Below are 18,126 nucleotides of genomic sequence, written 5' to 3' on the forward strand. Positions count from 1 at the left end.
TTAAGTCAGGGCAAAAGTATTTTGCTGGGTTTTTTTTTTAAACTGAAGATATAGGTTGTGCCCTAGGCAGTATTGGGTGCAAATAAATGACAAATCAAGGTTCAATGCAAGGTAGTTGAAAAAGTCATATAATGGAAGCAAGAGCAGTCTCTGGTTGAATAATTTGACAGGGACTGATTAAATTTTCCTAGCTAAAGAATGAGCTCTCCCCACCAAAGAAGCACTAAAATCAATACAAGGTGTCACTCGATACGGCCACAGTAAGAACTGGCATAGAATCATAGACTGTTTAGGACTGAAAGAGACCTTAGAGCTCATCTAGTTCCAACCTCCCTGCCATGAGCAGGGACACCTTCCACTAAACCAGGTTGCTCAAAGCCCCATCCAAACTGGCCTTTAAACTGCATCAGCTTTGCAGTTTGTGAAAAGCATAGATTATTTAAAGGCCATGAGGCAGTAGGGCCACGGTTCCACAGTCAGTGCAAGAGAGTGGCAAAGATGTGTGCGCCTGTCTGGGCACACTGACCGGTGATGTATGGCTGGAAAATCTTGGAAAAAAATACCAGTGTTGTTCTGTTCCTGTTTTGACATTTATATGCCCAGTTCCAGTGCACTGGAATATGTAGGAGACATAATTTCTGAGAAGAGAGTGCTAACCTGACAGAAGATTCTGTTTCTCGAAGACCTTTAACACCCCAGAGAAATTTATAAAATGGATAAATTACTGAGAAGTTATTTCACGTAAATAAGAGTAAGAAATAGAGAACTCTGTGATGCTTAATTCACAACTCTCTTCTCAGTCATTAACTCAGATGGACTACTCCAGCCAGTAACATGGAGCAATGCTTGCAGAGTGCACAGCACATACGTTACACAGCGTACAGGGAGCTGCTGTTGGTAACAGACCAAACACGAGCATTGTTTTAATTGCCTTGTGGATTCTTTTAATAAACCCTTTCATGCTTTTTGAGGATTGAACTCATGAACTCAAAGCTTTCTTTTTCCTGGTTTGACAACTGCTCAACTGCACTGACAGGAATAACTGTAAAAGTTTATTTCTGTATTATGAAAATCGATGTATGCACCTTCAAAAAGCCATTAGTATTTGTTTAGTTAAAATGTTTCGAATATTAACAGCAGCCTCAAAATGTTGACAAGCCCTAAAGCCCAGCAAGTAACTTGCTTTGATGTGTTTTTCTTCTGGCAGCTGAAGACAGAACTGATTTGAAATGAAAAGAATTAATTTGCTTAATATTTTCTTTCCAAATGTGAAATATCATTTTTTTCCCCCTCCAAACTGTGACGTAAATTACATTTTATTTATATTATTTTACAATATATCTCCCAAAAGAAAATGGAGCCACCTTGCTTGCTGACATCCTGCTGTGCCCCTAGGTATCTCACTGTCTAGTTTTGGCACATGAAGGCTTCAGTGTGGCACAGCTTCCCATCTACCTGTAAGACACAAGCAATCCAGCTGAGGCCACTGCTCCATTAAGGTCAGCAGGATTATTTGGTTTATTTGAGATTAAACTCATACAAGTTTGCAGGCTGCTGCTGTAATAAAGACACTTATAGCATGAAGACCTTCTGGTATGAAGGGAGCATTTACACTTTAACATATCTCTAAGGATTTTTGGTTTTGCAACAAAATACAGCAGTTATTGAGGGCTGACTCCCAGCTGGGATAAGTCAGCTTGCAGAGAGCGGAGGGAATATGTTTGTAGCAGCTGAGGATTTAGATCTATAGTTTCCCTAAATATTTAATACAGATGTACTACTCTCACACTCACAGTGGCAACTTAACACAACTCTCTGGCAGTGTTTGAGCACCTCTCAGTCTCAGAGAAACCCTTTTATCATGGAGGCACAGCTAGCGAGGAATTGAGGTTCCTTTTGAGGCAATTACACAGCTCTGAGCCAAAGCCCAGTGATATTGCAGCCCTTTCTGCTGCCAGCACCAGGCAAGTCCCATGAAGGCCTGTGAGAACCAAACATGCTATGGAAAGACGAGGAGGAGTCAACATGGAGACAGCCTCACCTGCCTGCTGGGGCTGCTGCAGGAACAGAGAGGGCAGTCATGTAGGACATACATAGCAAGCTCCTGCTGCAACCCCACAACACAGACAGAATTTAATGTCTCACAAACCTGTGAACTCTGCCTACCTGGTATCTTATACTGTGTCCTTCTGTGAGATCCTGTTTTACAAGCAGAAGAAAGTTTCTAACCAGATGGCAACATTTACACATTTCAAAGTGTCACTCGATTTCCCCCTTGACATTAAAAGGCACTGGAGCTCCACACAGGCGAGTTATTTCCAGTGGGAATCTCTGCACAGTTTGCTTTAAATACAGCTAGCTTGCAAAAAAACACCTGCAAATTCATCCCAGCAGAGCTACTATTGAGAACGAAAAGGTTGGTAGAGCAAGCAGAGATGTCTAACCTTGGAACGGTCTCACCCAGCCAGAGACACTTGCAAAGAAGGCAGCTAAGTCCTGCAGGCTGTCTTTCCAGCAAATGGAGTGAAACAACTTCCCTAAGGGCATGAGACTCTGCCCTGCTTTAGAGCATGTGTCAGGATGCACACCTCAACAGCTCCCAGCTCATGTTGGCATCAACAGGGCAGATGCCTACCTACCTTCATGAAACTGAATGCTCATTATTAGATCCCCATTTCTGTCAATAATATAAAGCAGAGAAATGTCACAATGTTTTCAGCCAGTAACAAATGAGTCAACAGACATGCTTTCCTTCATTAAAATACAGACACATAAAGCCTTGTTACCCATTAACTAGAGGCTAAAGGAAGAAGTTGTGCTTCAGATACTTTGTTTTTTGAATCGATCACAAGCTCAAAACTATTCACTGGAGACTGGGAGAGTAAATCCCTTAGTGCCCCTGCCCTGTCCCTAATCAGTTCTAATCCCACAATGCAGTTTAGCTACATGTGGATGTCATGTATCATGAGGGTAAATACAGGCTGACAGCTCTTACTTAGATTGCTTTCATCTCTTCTCTTCATTGGCATTTTACAGTTTCACATTATCAATTTTGTTTTTGGGATGGAGGCCAGTGTGTAAATCTTTGGGAAGAAAGATCCTGAGTGGATTAGTGAGTGGGTTGGCACTGTGGCCTAATGGGCTGAAGCAACCCATGTGGGAGGCAGGCTGCACAAACAAATTCTGGCTTTACAGGACCGAAGGCAAGGAAGGAAAAGGCCATCTGAAAACCTGCAATGAGGAATAGAAAAATCGCAGCAACTAACTTGTACGTGGTCATAGTGACTACATAGGAAAGAACTAAGCAGCCTTTCAGGGCTAAATCCCCCTGAGATCCACCAGGCTTGCACAGTGCAGCTGCACACCCATGTACCGGTGGCAGTTTGTGATTTACAATCACATGAGGTCGGCTCAGGCATAACCTCAGAGAGCAGTGCAGCTCCTTACTTTTGGGACTGGAAGTAGGCTCAAGTACCTTTGCATAGCACTGCACCCTCACAGCTGGTCATGCCCCTTCCTGATCATCAGGGACTTAACCTGGCTGAAACAACAGACAATGTACCTACAAAACTACCCTACCTGTGCTCTGCCCCATCACTTATCAAGGACTGACTTCAGCAAAACCAGCCTACTTGTGGTAGTGCTCCAGCATAGAAGATCACAGACCCTCCCAGCTCACGCTCTACAGAGGACACAATGCATCAGCTCTTTGCCACCAAATCATTCCTCACAAACAAGCAGCAGCTTTACTTCAGAAAGAGATCAGCCTGATGTAATGCTATGACTGGCCAAATACGAGCTACTCTGAAGTGAAGGGTTGAATTACTATTAATGCCAGACTGGGAATTCACTTTGCAATATGGATGGTCATTTATTTATTGTTTTATCATGACACATAAAATGCTATGGCTGCAATATCAAAATATGGTGTCACTTATAAAATACCAGTATTATTAATGTGATGGTAAGATACTGTTAACATTTACAGAGACATGTATAATGATTTGATAGTCTTGCCTAATAGTTTGATCTAGTGACAAAACACCTTGGCAAGCAGATGATGGATGGAATACAGTGCCTATTTATTGTCATGGTTTTTCCTCCTTGATCACTGAATGGCTTATGATGATAACAGTAATTATTGCTGAATCTAATCCTTTTGTATATGGTAGATAGGTCCTTTGCTTTTACAGTATGTGTCAGAATAAAAGAGAAGCATCTGAAAAATAAAGAGACGGCATTTCCTTACAAAATGAGATGAAAAAATAAAACAATATAAATGGAACTTTCAAGTGTTTCTTTTTATATTTAAAGCTCTTATTTCAATATATTGTATTTAAACATTCTTAAATAATCATTCTGTACCTTTGATTTTCTGTTTCATCTTTGGAAACAAATAATCTCTTTATAAATGTGTGCAAATAGAAAATATATAAATATATTTAAGGCCCATGTCATAAAAAGGTGGTCTCAAAATTTTCACTTTTACAATGGTCAGATGAGGACCCTTTCATTTTGTCCTGCAAGTTATTTGAGCTCTGTTCTTTTAAGCCTTTGAAGTCCACATGCAAAGAAGAGCCAAGCACATGCATACTGTCCTGTGTTTCATTTTGTAAACTGCTCGATGACACCTGTAAAACAGTCCCAATGCGACTGAACAACGGAGTTGATGTGATCCACTTCAACAAACTGAAATTTGCTTGGTTGACTGCTGAGCTCCATGGGAATGATGCTCCCACAGGCAATGACTCCACCTCTGAAGTGCTGCGTCTGACTTCATGAAATCCCATGGACCTTTCTAGATTACCTGCTGATGAGGGGAATTTGTTTTCCCCATACAACACAGAACCCTGGCAAGAGGCAGTCACAGTCTGATCAGTTGTATGTACTGCCTTTGGGTACTCTTGGAAGAGTGACTCACTTGTTTGAAGAGATGCTGACAACGGTGTGCTTTGGTTGTAAGCCTTATAACAATCACTAGTGTTTGAGCGAAGGCTTGGTGAGAAGCTGACTGCAAAGGGTTGTGTCTGACATACTGCTTCATTTACATTCAACTTGGTCAGAAGCTGGGTGCGAATCTCTGGGGACAGTTTACTCAGCTGGCGTCCAAGCTGAAGCTGGGTTGGGAATAGTGTTCCCTGAAGGGTTCTGTAGAGAAATCTGCAAGAGGAGAATGTGCACGTGAAAGGAACTGAAAGAAAGAAGTATCTAGGAGAAAATATCCAAGACAAAAGGACAACACAGAAAAACAAGGGAGTTTTTAATGTGCCTTTTACACAAGAAATCTTGCAAATGAAAAGCTCTGAATGCTGTGCTAATATTTTGATTAATAACAAGCAGCATAATAAATCTGTACATTTAGCCAGTGATCCACCTTATGATTATGGAGTCTTTCATCTTTCCTGATGAGAAATCAATGGGGATCAGTCTGCAGAGCATGCCTCCTACATTCAGAAGTAGGCAAGTAAGTCCACAACCTGCCAGCAGAATTTCTGTACTGTGCATGTTATGGGAGAATGGGTTGAATCCAGAAGCACCACAGGAAATGTCACAGGATAGTAAACCTCTGCATGGCCAGGAGGCTTGATCAACAGTCTACAATTATCCACCACTCCTGTGGCCTATGGCCAGGAGCTATATGTGTCTCTTCCTGTGGTCAGAAGCACAGGAGAGGTTAAACAACCTGAATTCATATAGTCAGCCACTGAATAAAACCTGACTTGGCTGGTAGGGAAAAAAGAAAGAGGGGGACTGAAAAAAGGAATGTTTCTTGCCCTCCCCATAACATGTATATATAACATTTTCATATATGAAAAAGACATGAAAGAAGATACTATACCTGGGCAGCAATGCAACGACTGGTGATATAATGCAAGTGAAATAGAACATAGGGTCTCCCATCAGCCTTTCCATAGTCCAGTAGGGATTAGATGGAGGATGACATACTGGGCAGGAAGCATTGTAAACCAGAGCCACAAAGAAAAATAAGAGGATACTGAAGATGCAAGATGACCAGTGGAGAAAAGTCTAGAACAAAAAAACCCAAAAGAATGATCATTCTTTATATTCTGAAAAATTTGCTGATTCTGAATTAAAACTTCTTAATGCCTGGAGCAAAATCCATGCACAGCAAACAGTTCAGAGCCTTTTCTTTTCAAAAAAATCTAATTACAGATACAATGCTACAAAGCTGTTTGCAGATCACAGTTTAAAACCTTTTTCATGTTTGCTTAAAATGCTTGCTAAAAACAGAACATGCTGACGAAACAAAATTATCATCTTCTGTTTTGAAGAACAGCAGTAAGAAACAAATTACATATATGCCAGTGATTTTCTATGTAGACTGTGGGCACCTTACCCAAGTTTTGGTTTCAATAGCCAGATGCAAGATGATGGTGAAAAGAGCTATTGTAGTGATAGGAGTTCCCCAGGAGAAGATATCCACCTCTGAATCATAGTAAGTCTGTAAAGGAGGAGACAGAATTTAGCCCAAGTTATGTTGCCAGTTCTCAAAATGCTTGAAATAGAATGGCTTAAACCAAACACTTACAAAATAGGGGATGAAGAAGCAAACCAGGCTTTGATACATAGCATCAATCATGTTCATCCAAAACATGTGTGGTTGGTACTCCTGTGGCATAAAAAAAAATACAAGAAAATTAGAGCCTAATAATGCAGTTTGCTGGGACAGGTATTTGAGGGGGATATTCCAATGGGCACTTTTAAGGGCTTGCACAAACAGCTTCCCAACTTTGCCCACCAGTTACCCTTGGGGATCAAGTATAAAGAGCCTATCTGAAAATCACTTGCTTTTTTCTCTGGCAGAGGGTGTAATTTGAATCTGATCCTCAGGCCAGCAAACATTTATGGAGGTGCTCAACTTCATGCACTACAGTTAAGACCACTGATTTCAGGAGCAGCTCTTAGGTGTAAACACATGAGTAAATGAGTTTTTCATCATGTATGTAAAAGCACGGGGTATTTATTCCCAAGAGAGAGAAAACAGAAAACACACATACTTAGAAAAGAATATCCACAACAATCTTTAGCAATAATTAATGCAGCAATGTATAAATGTTATAAATATGTATATAAAACATACATATATATATCTGTGTGTGCACAAAACTGCTTGCTATGAAAAAATATTAAACTAACATTTTGGTTTAAAGAAATGTGCGATTACAGGGGTATGGCTGGTCATATAAAAGACCTAGATATAAGGAAAAATAGTAAATAGCAGAACATTTATTTAATTTTGGGATATAGGCTACATCTTCAACCACTGGGGTCATCAGGGCTCCTTTTTTCTATGGAAAATATCACTGCAGCCTAAAAATAGGAATTGAAAGATGCTCAGAAAGAATTATGATGTTCTTTTGCCTACTGAAATATCATGTGGTTAAGGCCTGGAACAGGTTGCTCACAAAGACATTGGAAACTCCATTGTTGGAAACATTCAAAACCTCATCTAACTTTGAAGCTGCTTTGGCCACAGGTCTGGATCAGATAGCCTCCAGAGCCATCTAAATTACTCTAAAATTGTATAGGCTTGAATCAGTGATATCTTTTTAAAAGGCATCCTGCCTGAAGCAGAATTTTTGGACAGTTTTTAAAATGCCTTTTTTAGGTAACTTCAGTTAATATATTTACTAGATTTCAAACAAACTTAAAATGGTTCATGCGCTCGCCTATGAGAAATAATTGTACTGTGAACCTGGGAGACTTCTGTCCTCAGGCTGCCAGCTGAAGACAGGCTGACCCAACTATCCAGTAAGCTTAAGCCATTACAAGATTTCTATCACCTTAAAAATGCACAATAAAAGAAGGTATTACTGTTACAGACCTTTAAAGTGCCATGTACTGGAACACAAGAAATGCAGAAAATGTAAAACAACATCTGGGTGAAAAAGAGATAATTTTGCCTAAAGCACTAAAAATAAGTTACACTAAAACTCTCCTTTCATCTTTCCAGGACAGTGTCCAGCAATGTCACTAGGTGTGTGAGGTACCAAATGCAGGTTAGAAGAAAATACAGTTAGAAGCCAAACAAGCTCACTGTCTCCTCTCAGAGGGCAAAATGTCAGATACTTTTAAGAAAGGCTTTTACCTTGGAAGCAATGCCTCAAAATGGATAGTTTTGCCAAGCAGAAAGATTTTCTCACAGTACACTGCAGTTGTAATTACCAAAAATGGTTTGGCTGAAATCCCTCCTGCAATTCCTTCTGTTTTCATTGTACAATTCAAGCAGATGGGAACAAGGTATTTTCAACACACATCTCAGCTGAATCTGTCATCTGCTGGTGACTATCTCCCTCAGAATCTATCGACCTCTGTGCCTACTCCTAAAGCCATCTTTCTCTTCTGTTTGTAAAGGGCTGGGGTCCAAAGTTTTGCGTAAATACTATGAGGTTATTCTACAAAAGTCTTCCTTAATCTACAAGGTATAATCTGTTTCACTTCTGTGGTTATTTGTGGGCCTTAGAGCATCCAGACTTCTCTCCGATTATTTCAAAATACAGCTGGGTTTTTTTTTGTGTTTCTTTTTCTTTTAAATGCACTTCTGGCATTTAGATACTTTGACTCCGGTGAAAAATATCACAAAATAGTAATAGTGACTTCTCAGGCTGTTGCTATCAGTCATCTACCCTTTGGGAACAGGGTTGGTTTTCAGTTGAAACTAAAGACATTTAGGAAAAAGATTATAAAAAGCAAGAAGTTTTTACCTCCATATTCTGGCCACTTTTATAAAGCTGAGGCACAGCAATTAACACTTCAGCTGGCACATCCTTATCCAGCACACCAGTAATCAGTTGTGGAAGAGAAGAGAAGAGTAAATTAAAGAAGATGAGATACCATTGATCAACCATTGATGAGCCAGAGAACCCGCAGTAGAACTGGTACCAGAAGAGAAGGGCCACAAACATCTAAAACAGAAAAAGCAATGATGTAAATATGCAAGATAAGCAGAAATGTCATTCAATTGTGTTCTGAAACCATTCTGATTCCACTTCTGCAAGGACTTACCTATGAATGCTAAACACATGAGCAATCCTTCTAAGGATACCTAGTCTTTAACTTACTATTCCTGCTGTTTAGCTAAGCTACAAACATTTGGCACACCTCAAGTCTTTGTACTGCTGGAACCTCAGATCTCAGGTGTCAGGGATGCCTTGACACAAAATTAACTTTCAGTTCTAACCATAAAAAGCTCTCCCAACCGTCACTGACCTCTAGGTATATGAGTACTGATCTCACAGCACTTACATTACTACTGTAAGAGTAAGCTTCTCCATAATAATATCCTCTGCTGGCTTGAGGTATTTTGGGAGGCTCTGATGGTCTGCAATAGGTAAATGCAGAGCCTTTTTGCAAGACCAACGTGAGACTAGCAGCAGCAAGTGAAACTGCAAGGTCTAGCAAAGTTATCTTAACCGTTCCATCTCTGTGCTCTGAAATCAGGTAAATTAGTAGTGCTGTTAAGTAGTGCTTTATAGTAGTAGTATAGTAGTAGTGCTTTATCTCCTTTACTCTTTGGCTGTATAAAGAAATCAGCTGTATACACAGCTGCAGTGGGATTGTTCACATAGTCACTTTAGGATCACCCAGAAAAGGACAAACCATACACTTCTACAATCTCTGCAGCATGCAGAAACCAAGTGTTTTAGAGCTTAGAAGAGGTGCTGATCTCATCTGGTGAGGGTGGATCTGAGGCAGAGAAAAAGATGGGCAGCTTCCTCGGGAAGGGAATAAATTCCCAGGCTTGGTCCTCCTAAACCTGCAGTTTTTCTTGTTCTTCATAAAATGATTAACACCAAGAGGAAGGCAACAAGAAAAACCCTAGCAACTGTCCCCTGAGGTTCTCCCCAGTTTTAACTTCCTCTGGCCACAGTAGAGAATGAGTTACCAGACCTCACCCTCTTCAGTACAGTTGGCTGGGAGACAGCAATTTTAATTGCAAAATTGAACAGATTTTGAAATTTATTTCCTTTCCACACCCAAAAGCCAACAAAACTTCCTGAGCCTTTTCTCAAAATAGAATTGCAATAAATATGTGAATTTAGATACTTTTCTCTTACTCCTCTGAAACAGACAAAATCCAGCTAATCTGGACCTAATAAATTTTCCTCTTTAGAGCCTTGCTAAAATTAACCTGTATTGGGAACAGTCTGGCTCTGACAAAAATGGGTAGTTTGATGAAAATAGCCAGCTGAATATTCTCCTGCCCCTCTCATATGGGTCTCAACAGTGCTGTCAAAGAAAGCTGTACAAATAAATGCCATTTCAGTAACCAAGCTTAAATCAGATTTCCCTCCACCTCTGAAGTTTCAGTTTGGATTAAACAAGTGTTTAATTTAATTTCAAATATAATGTTCCCTTTGCTTCTGTGCATTTCCCTCCTGAAAAAGTCAAGCAAATTTACATAAAAACTGAATTAGATTTTAAATACAAAAGGTTTCCTTCTTTTCCCCAGATGAGACTGCTTTGTGAATGTGAGTCCAGACAGAATTTCTCAGTCAATGAAGTATATATCAAAAGATGTCCAGTGCTGTCTTGCAGAGATAATGTATAAAGGGGTAGAAGCAGTGCATTCTTCTGCAGGTAGAATTTTCTTTACATGAAATCCCTTTTCATCAAGCTCAGGTATTCCTGGTCATGCTATGTTTTAGTCTATATTTTACTTGCATTTTTTTTATCTTCACCAAGCCAAACATCTCCTTGGATAAGTTAACTGAGTTTCCAAATGGCTTTTGCAGCAATTTGGAGTTTAAACTTTGAGTTAAATAGATCCTAGTGGAGAATGGAAAATTTCATAATATAAGCAAATGGGGAAAAAAAACATCTGAGGAAACAGAAAGCTTGCAGAACATTTGCAGTGTACCTATCTTGACTCTCTGCAAAGAATCATCCAGAATATTCTCCTTTCAAAAGGATCAGGTGCTCACATCTTTCATTTCTGGAATATTCTTTCCTTAAGGGTAGGCACTATGTCAGACATATTCATGTCTATATGCTGGATACCTCTCTACAGTTTTGGAGTCAGTAGCAACAAGAATTGCTCAGAAAGCTCTTAAGGCTGTCAAAGCAGAGCCAACACAAAGAGATTTCTTCAGTTATATTCTGCTGCCTTGAGGCAGCAGCTTCTGAAAATGTCTTACTCAAAATGGCATGAGAAACAGTACTCGTAATCAAGGGGAGTTGTACCAAAGGAAAGGGAGGATTTTACAACAGCTGAACAAAAATGTAGATGTATAAACATAATCTTTGGCTGCTGATTGCTGGAATACCTGATGTGTATTACTTCTTTTTGTTATTTTAATGTAAGATGGCTCTGTACACATTTCTTGGAAGTTCAGATCCAATACTGTCAAGCCAAAGGGTATCTTGGAAACACACAGCACTAGGAGTGGGAGTACAGATGTTCAGCATCACTCAGGCCTTAATGCCTTAAAACTCAGATTTTACTGCTGTGCTTCAACAGGTGGCTCTCCACTCAGTGCAGCATTATTTAAACCTGCTTGCTATTTTAGACTCAGGCAGCGGTTCAGACATCTAAGTCCCTTCTTTCTTTTGTGCCTGGAAGGCTGCTTGCATGCAGTTTCTCATCAGGCCACAGAAGGTATTTTAACATGCTTGTGTTAACACAAAGACACCTTATTAATTCTTTAGCTCCCTCAGGTACTCCTATGATGTTCAAAAGCTTGCGCAAATGATAGTCTTCTCCTGATAAAATATGAAACTTCAGGGTAAGATCAGATGGGAATCAGACAGAACAAGAAGAATTTGCATTAAAAAGTTGCACTGGTTAAAAAAATAAAAAAGAGAGAATTAGATTAAATTTGAAAAGCAGCTTTTGAAAAAAAAAAAAAAGCTGATTTTTTTCTGATGTTGAGGATAAAATCCAGCTCACAGTTCACACACTGGCCTCTGAAGAAAACACAAGTCTGAGAGCTCTGGCTCTCCTTTTCATTCACTTCTTCATATCCATTGCTCCCAAGGTCATTTGTAGGTCTTGCAAGTGAGCATACCTGCATGCCTACCAGTGACTCCTACCCAGCGTATGGAATTCTTGTCTTGTTAGACAGTTTTCAATCAATCATCTTTGTACTCCAAGATCAATGCAAAGGGCCTTTGTTAGGGCCAAGGAGTCAAGCTACTACTGGCTCAGTGCCCAGTACTGGATTAACTCCTGTTTCATACACCAGGGAGGAAACACAGACCTGTAGTCTGTTCTTTACCATAGTGTGCTTCCTTTCTAATGAACTCCTTTGGTTAGTTGAGAGTGAGATAAATCAAGAAAAAACCTTCCCAATCTGTATCTGAGACACAAAGAGGACTCAAATGATCTCAAGTCACTAGGGAATATGTACCATGATTCAAAAGCAACAAGATAGGGTCAGGATGAAAAAACACACTGAACTGCTACTTTGGACCAATGCTGGATGGCTTTAGCATCACAGACTCCTGTGTCTAGCCAGCTGAATTCTGCAAAACTGCTCTATAAAGAAACTTTTCTTAAGCAGATTTGTTATTTCTGTTACCTAATTTGCACATTCAGCAGCACACTGTAGCTGTTATGGAGTGAGTCCTGTATTTCTGCAAATGGCAGCCAGCTGTCTTTCAACTCTGCGAATTTCTTTCCAGCTTATTTACAAACCATCTGAAAGCTGACCTAATGCTCACTTAGCACAAAATAAACCGTGGAAACATGTGGTGGCATAAAGCTGCCAAGTCAAACACTTACTGCATTTTTGTAGAAGAAATACAGCACCATGTTGGCAAGTCGTGAATAACACCAGTGACCATGAACAAGCAAGAGTTTCTCCAAATGCCGGAACCTTGGGATTGCAAAGTCACTCGCCATCACTGCCTTTAATGAAAAGAAAGTTGGAATCATTGTTGTAGAGCGTCACTTTGAACACCAACAGTGAATCTTCTCAACTCATACAGTCAATGGAAATTGTACTGGTGAAGAATGAAATCCATTACAGTGCATATGAAATGCAGCAATTGCTGCATTGATTTGGAATACCCATAAGCAAACACATCAGCTTGGCAGAACATGCAATGCAACTCCGTCCTTGCCCAATTTTACACTCTACGTTCCAGATGGTGACAAGCAGCAGCAAAAAATGAGAGGTGGGAAAATGGCTGGCAATTCAGCTGCATAAGCATGAAGGCTCAGGGCCTACGTGTGAATGTCTTGGTGGCTGTAACATCTTTCTCTGTAAAAACTACAAGGTACTTAACAGGGCAAAATGAATTTCCAGAGACTAAAACGAGAAAAGTACAATTAAGGGGTTGCACCATAAATACTGCACTCTAAAAGACAAACCAATAAAAATATTAGCTTTAACTACATTTGCAATCCTGGCTTATAAAGTTTACTCAGCTTTCCTGAGATGTCAGTATTTTGAGGGATTTTAATCTTTCAAATCGCATGTTTTCTAAAACTGTCTATGAAAAATCACACTGGATGAGACTCTTCTGGGACTGTGCAGACTGCCAAATCACATTGACAAAATGAATCACCCAGTTTCTCTACTTCTGACTAGAACTCAGGGTACTGTACCTCTAGATGAGACCTTCTTGTAAATTATGGCACTATCACAATTATTTCACTATTCTGCTTATCTCTAGGATTACATTAAGATTTGAACATTATTTTACATTTCATTTTATGTTTTCATATCACCTTTCTTCTCACAGTTCAGCAAACTGAAAGGAAAAGGTGAAAAACCTCCAAAGGGGCAATGACTTCCTCACACTCTGCAGGGTATAACTTGGTTGTATTTTCAAATGAGAGACATCTTTCCTTTTAATTTCTCTTAATTCCCTTTTTTGGTAAATCATTAAAAGCATACATTATTAAAACAAACTCTAAAACAGTATGCAAGATAGGGTGTAGTAATGCATTGTAATTTAAGCAGTAGATGTATATAAGCACTGGGACATTTTGTAATACTTAGACACATCCTGGAATTTCTCAGGTACTGAGATACACTTATTATAACCTCTCTGCACAGAATAGTCTGATTTGTCTTGCAGACATACGGCTCTCTTGTAGCTTGAGAAGAGAGCTGTGCTACGTCTGTTTCCTTGTCCTCCACCCCATCTCAGCCTATTCCTATGTCAAAATAAAACTGCTAGCTTCTTTTCATTTGTGCTTCTAACATAGTACTTCACAACATACTGTGAAAAGTGTCAGGGTTTTTTTCTTTTTTATTCCATTTTTATTACAGTGAGGAACACAGTGATGAAGACAGTGTTATCCAATTACATTTGCATGTTTATTTCCTCTCAAAATATCCCCTTGATTTTCACATTTTTATTTTTTCTTCCAGCTTTTTCACAGGAAAAAGTGATTCATGCTCCACATGCTTCTATAGATTGTGGAAAGAAAATAAATCAGAGAGTATTGCTGTTTCAGACATCTAAATGCTCAACGCCTTCTGAGTACCTGCATGTGTAAGATTCTGACAGCTGTTTATAGTAAGGAGGCCTGCATGGTTCCTTGGGACTTTGCAGTAAAGAAAATCATCTACAAACATTTTCCATTCTGTTGAAATTTCATTTAGAAAAAAAAAGGTAGTCTAATGGGTTAATGAGCAAATAACTTTCAGATTTAAATATACCACAAAAGCCAGGGGCATTTGAAGACTGACTATTGTAAGCATATAACGGAAAGTGGCATAATGGAGAGAGGAGTTAGAAAAAATGCTACAAGCACTATATGTCTGCATGAGGGAAAAAAAGTGATCTGAATTAATACATAGATTATAGGAGCTGGTAAGTTCATGAGATATGATAGGACCCAAGGATTTCGGGGCAGGCTTCTTTGAATTGACAGGCTTGGAGGGTACTCCACAAGAACAATCTCCTCTGGGCTCTCTGGAGCCTAGACTGCCTGCAGAACAATGCTGCAAAAGTTATGTGAAGGGTTTGGAGCCTGGTAAAGGCTGTGGAATAACAAATACACTTGGTATCAGCTTAATCCAAGATTTCCTTTTCTTCTGCCCTCATCAGCCATTAAAGTCAGAATCACAGGATCTATAGCTGGGATGCCATACGTACAATGAATATCTGAATATTTTTGTGGTAGCTTCTTTCTAGTCTTATTTACAGCTGCTAATATGTTTAGAGAAGCATTTTTCATGGATTGCAGCCTGAAATCTGTCTGTTTGAAGAGCACTGAGGGACATCCATTTGCCCTGGAGACTACTTTGAACCCACTGGGTGATTACAAGAAGAAGAAGTATAATAGTTCTGCTGGGTCAATCTGAAGCCTGCCTTCCCTACTATCCATTCTCCAACTGTGGCCAAGAGAGGATGCCTTCAGAAGAGTATATGAATAAATAAGAAAAACAGCTACTGAATTTTCTCCAGAGTACTGTCCTAGCTTCTGGTGATGTGCATGTCAGAAATGCACAAAGTTGACATCCAAGTTCATAGCTCAGTTAAACTTCTGTTTCAGAAATTTGTGTATTGACCCAAATAAATTACAGCATTCATGAAATCCCATGGAATACAATTCTATAGCCAACTTGTGCACTGTGTGAAGGAGGCCCTCCTTCCCTTTTGAGCAAAACATCCAGCCAGTGTTGCAAAAAATATAATGTGGGTCAGAGAACCACCCACCGGTAACTAAGTTAAGGAGCATGCTCATCTGCTCAGGTCCTCAGGATGGAAACACTTCCCACCTTCTCTCAAGAACTTTGACATATACTTAGCTACTTTATTTTCTCATGTAATCAGTCTGCACCCAGCCCAAATGTGAGACAGGTTGTGGAAATGAGATATCTTCATTCTCTGTGTCTTACTGCCATGTCCAGTGCTAACACTGCAACTGAACTGCACTAGCAGTAGAGGATACAGAGGGAATAGGTAATGCTGTAGGTAATACACCCTACATATATATGTTCTCTTTTCTGGGGATGGGTAAAGTGCTGCTTATAGAGTGGTAAATGCAGTAATCACAGGCTGAACATATTCAAAAGACGACAGGGCAAGTCCCCCCTATCTTGCTGTTCTCTGTGGCAGGAAATGGGGAGAAAACCAAGACTTGGAGCAGTGTGTTGGGAGCAGTGGTTCTCCAAAGGGCTGCAATTTTCCCTTTCTCCAGTGTTCTGCTGTCTGAATAAGCTGAGGGAGTTTTGTGTGTGACTGGGCTAAGGGTTACCACCATATCAAGCAAACACGCTGTATTAGCTTGATGGGCTTGTGCAGCTGCTCCACAGAAGAAGCATACCCAAGCAATACAGGAAAGAGGAGAATAAAAGCCAGAATAAAGTGAATTTTTTTTTCCTGAATAATGCCCAGCTGAGGGTTTTTCCTCCTCTAAGTCAGTAGTTCATAAATGATTTCTTAAAACATATTGCTTAAAGAGATAAGGCAAGTTGAATTTTTTGATAAGATAACATGTTTAAACTTACCACAGATCTGAGAACTAACACAAGCTCAAACTCAAACTGACAGCATCCTCACAATGTGCAACTGGCACTCCTGAGCACAACTTGCTGCTTCTCCTTTTTTTGTGCTGGCTACCAAAGGCAGCTTGGTCAAGCTGACATATGAGGAGTGCCTGTTTCACCCTCTCATGGGAGTGCATTTTAGAGAACAAGCAACATTACCTGCATGCCTTCTTGCCCAGAGATCCCCACACCAACATCTGCCACTTGTATCATGCTGACATCATTAGCACCATCACCTAAAGATGACAAGATACAGTTATGTTGTCACTAGCAGACCAGGAACAGTTAGCAGCAGCTAAGCAAAGGAATACCAGTTGTTACTGAGTGCTGACTGAGTATAGTAAGTATTAACTGTTGGGTGGGTATAGTAAAGGCAATGTAGGGTCGGAAAGGATCCATCTTTGGAATATAAGGTTAAAAGCCTGACAAAATTGCCAAGACATTCTGATCTTTGCAGACCTCTTTTTTTTTTTTAATCATGGAAAAATGAAAAAAAGCAAATCCCTCTGTTTTTAGTAAGACCTAAAATTCAAGTATCAGGCCTGAACTGTAGAAATACTAAAACACTGGAAGGCTAAGAATGAGCTTCCCAGTACTTCTGCTTCCTGATTGATTCTTACCTGCAATCAGGTGTGACTAAGACTGAAATTTGCAAGGAGGCCTAAAGTCAATAATGTCTACACAATAAAAATACAATAAAGTTACAAAGTAGATGAATTATTGACTTGGATTGGCCAGTCTGAGATCTTTAATACATCCATCACCTATCAGATTTAACTACAATGGTTGCACAGTCACCATCCCTTGCTCTGCTTCCAATCATGGTACCACAGGCAGACATGTGCCGTAGAAAGGACACCAGAATGGGACATATATCTACTTCTTAATCTCTCAGATTTACAGCCAGCATGCTAGTGCAAAATGAAACTGTATCAGCTGATGAGAAGACACTTGGTTTTAAACTTCAGTGGCTGATTCACATCTCACTCCAGTTTCTCTGCTGTTGGCACATATAAGAGTGGTATCTGCTCACCTGACAAAGCTGATGTCTTTGTGACTGTGTGACATGACCCTGAGTTAGCTGCTGTTGATTAAAAGGAAGGATGTATACAGCTAGGCTTTTAAATGATAACAAGAGCTTAAGTTCAACCCCCAGGTTCAAGAACACAGAATCACAGAATGGTTTGGGTTGGAAAGGACCTTAGGATCATCTAGTTCCAGCCCTCCTGCCATGGGCAGGGATGCCTCACACTAGACTATATTGCCCAAGGCTCTGTCCAATCTGGTCTTGAAAAAGGCTCAGGAAGATTGAGAGCACAAGCTGCCCAGTCTCCACTGGTGTTTTTAAGCATTCTTGATAATTCAAGTTAACCAGACAGACATTTTTGACAACATATGCAAATGATTATGTGCACAGTGAATCTGACAAAAATATAAATTCAGTATGAGGGGGGCATACTTGAGCTAGATATAATATAGTGAGCATGAGTAGTATTATCATCAGTACATATTTGGTGATGTGGATGTCACAGGAGTCTGGCAATTATTATATGTACTTAGGGCTTCTCATGGGTTCCAACCCACATGTTTCTGCTATGATTAACTAAGACAAGCAGATGAAAGCTAGTGTGTCTGTGACAATATATGCTGCAAT

General features: G+C 39.9%; 1 protein-coding gene across 1 annotated transcript in view; it reads right to left on the reverse strand.

Moving 5' to 3' along the window:
- Positions 1 to 3,851: 3,851 nt before the first annotated feature.
- Positions 3,852 to 18,126, reverse strand: part of ATP10A (ATPase phospholipid transporting 10A (putative)) — a 107,862-nt gene continuing 93,587 nt past the window's right edge. Inside the window, exons 15-21 of the mRNA XM_005151391.3 lie at positions 16,632 to 16,708; positions 12,746 to 12,871; positions 8,727 to 8,927; positions 6,551 to 6,631; positions 6,359 to 6,463; positions 5,840 to 6,027; positions 3,852 to 5,160 (exon numbers count right to left, since the gene is read on the reverse strand). Of these exons, the coding sequence (XP_005151448.2) occupies positions 4,455 to 5,160; positions 5,840 to 6,027; positions 6,359 to 6,463; positions 6,551 to 6,631; positions 8,727 to 8,927; positions 12,746 to 12,871; positions 16,632 to 16,708 (1,484 nt within the window). The 3' untranslated portion in view covers positions 3,852 to 4,454. The remainder of the gene's footprint in view (positions 5,161 to 5,839; positions 6,028 to 6,358; positions 6,464 to 6,550; positions 6,632 to 8,726; positions 8,928 to 12,745; positions 12,872 to 16,631; positions 16,709 to 18,126) is intronic.

The sequence above is a fragment of the Melopsittacus undulatus genome, chromosome 2, assembly GCF_012275295.1.
Source record: "Melopsittacus undulatus isolate bMelUnd1 chromosome 2, bMelUnd1.mat.Z, whole genome shotgun sequence".
Lineage (NCBI taxonomy): Eukaryota > Metazoa > Chordata > Aves > Psittaciformes > Psittaculidae > Melopsittacus > Melopsittacus undulatus.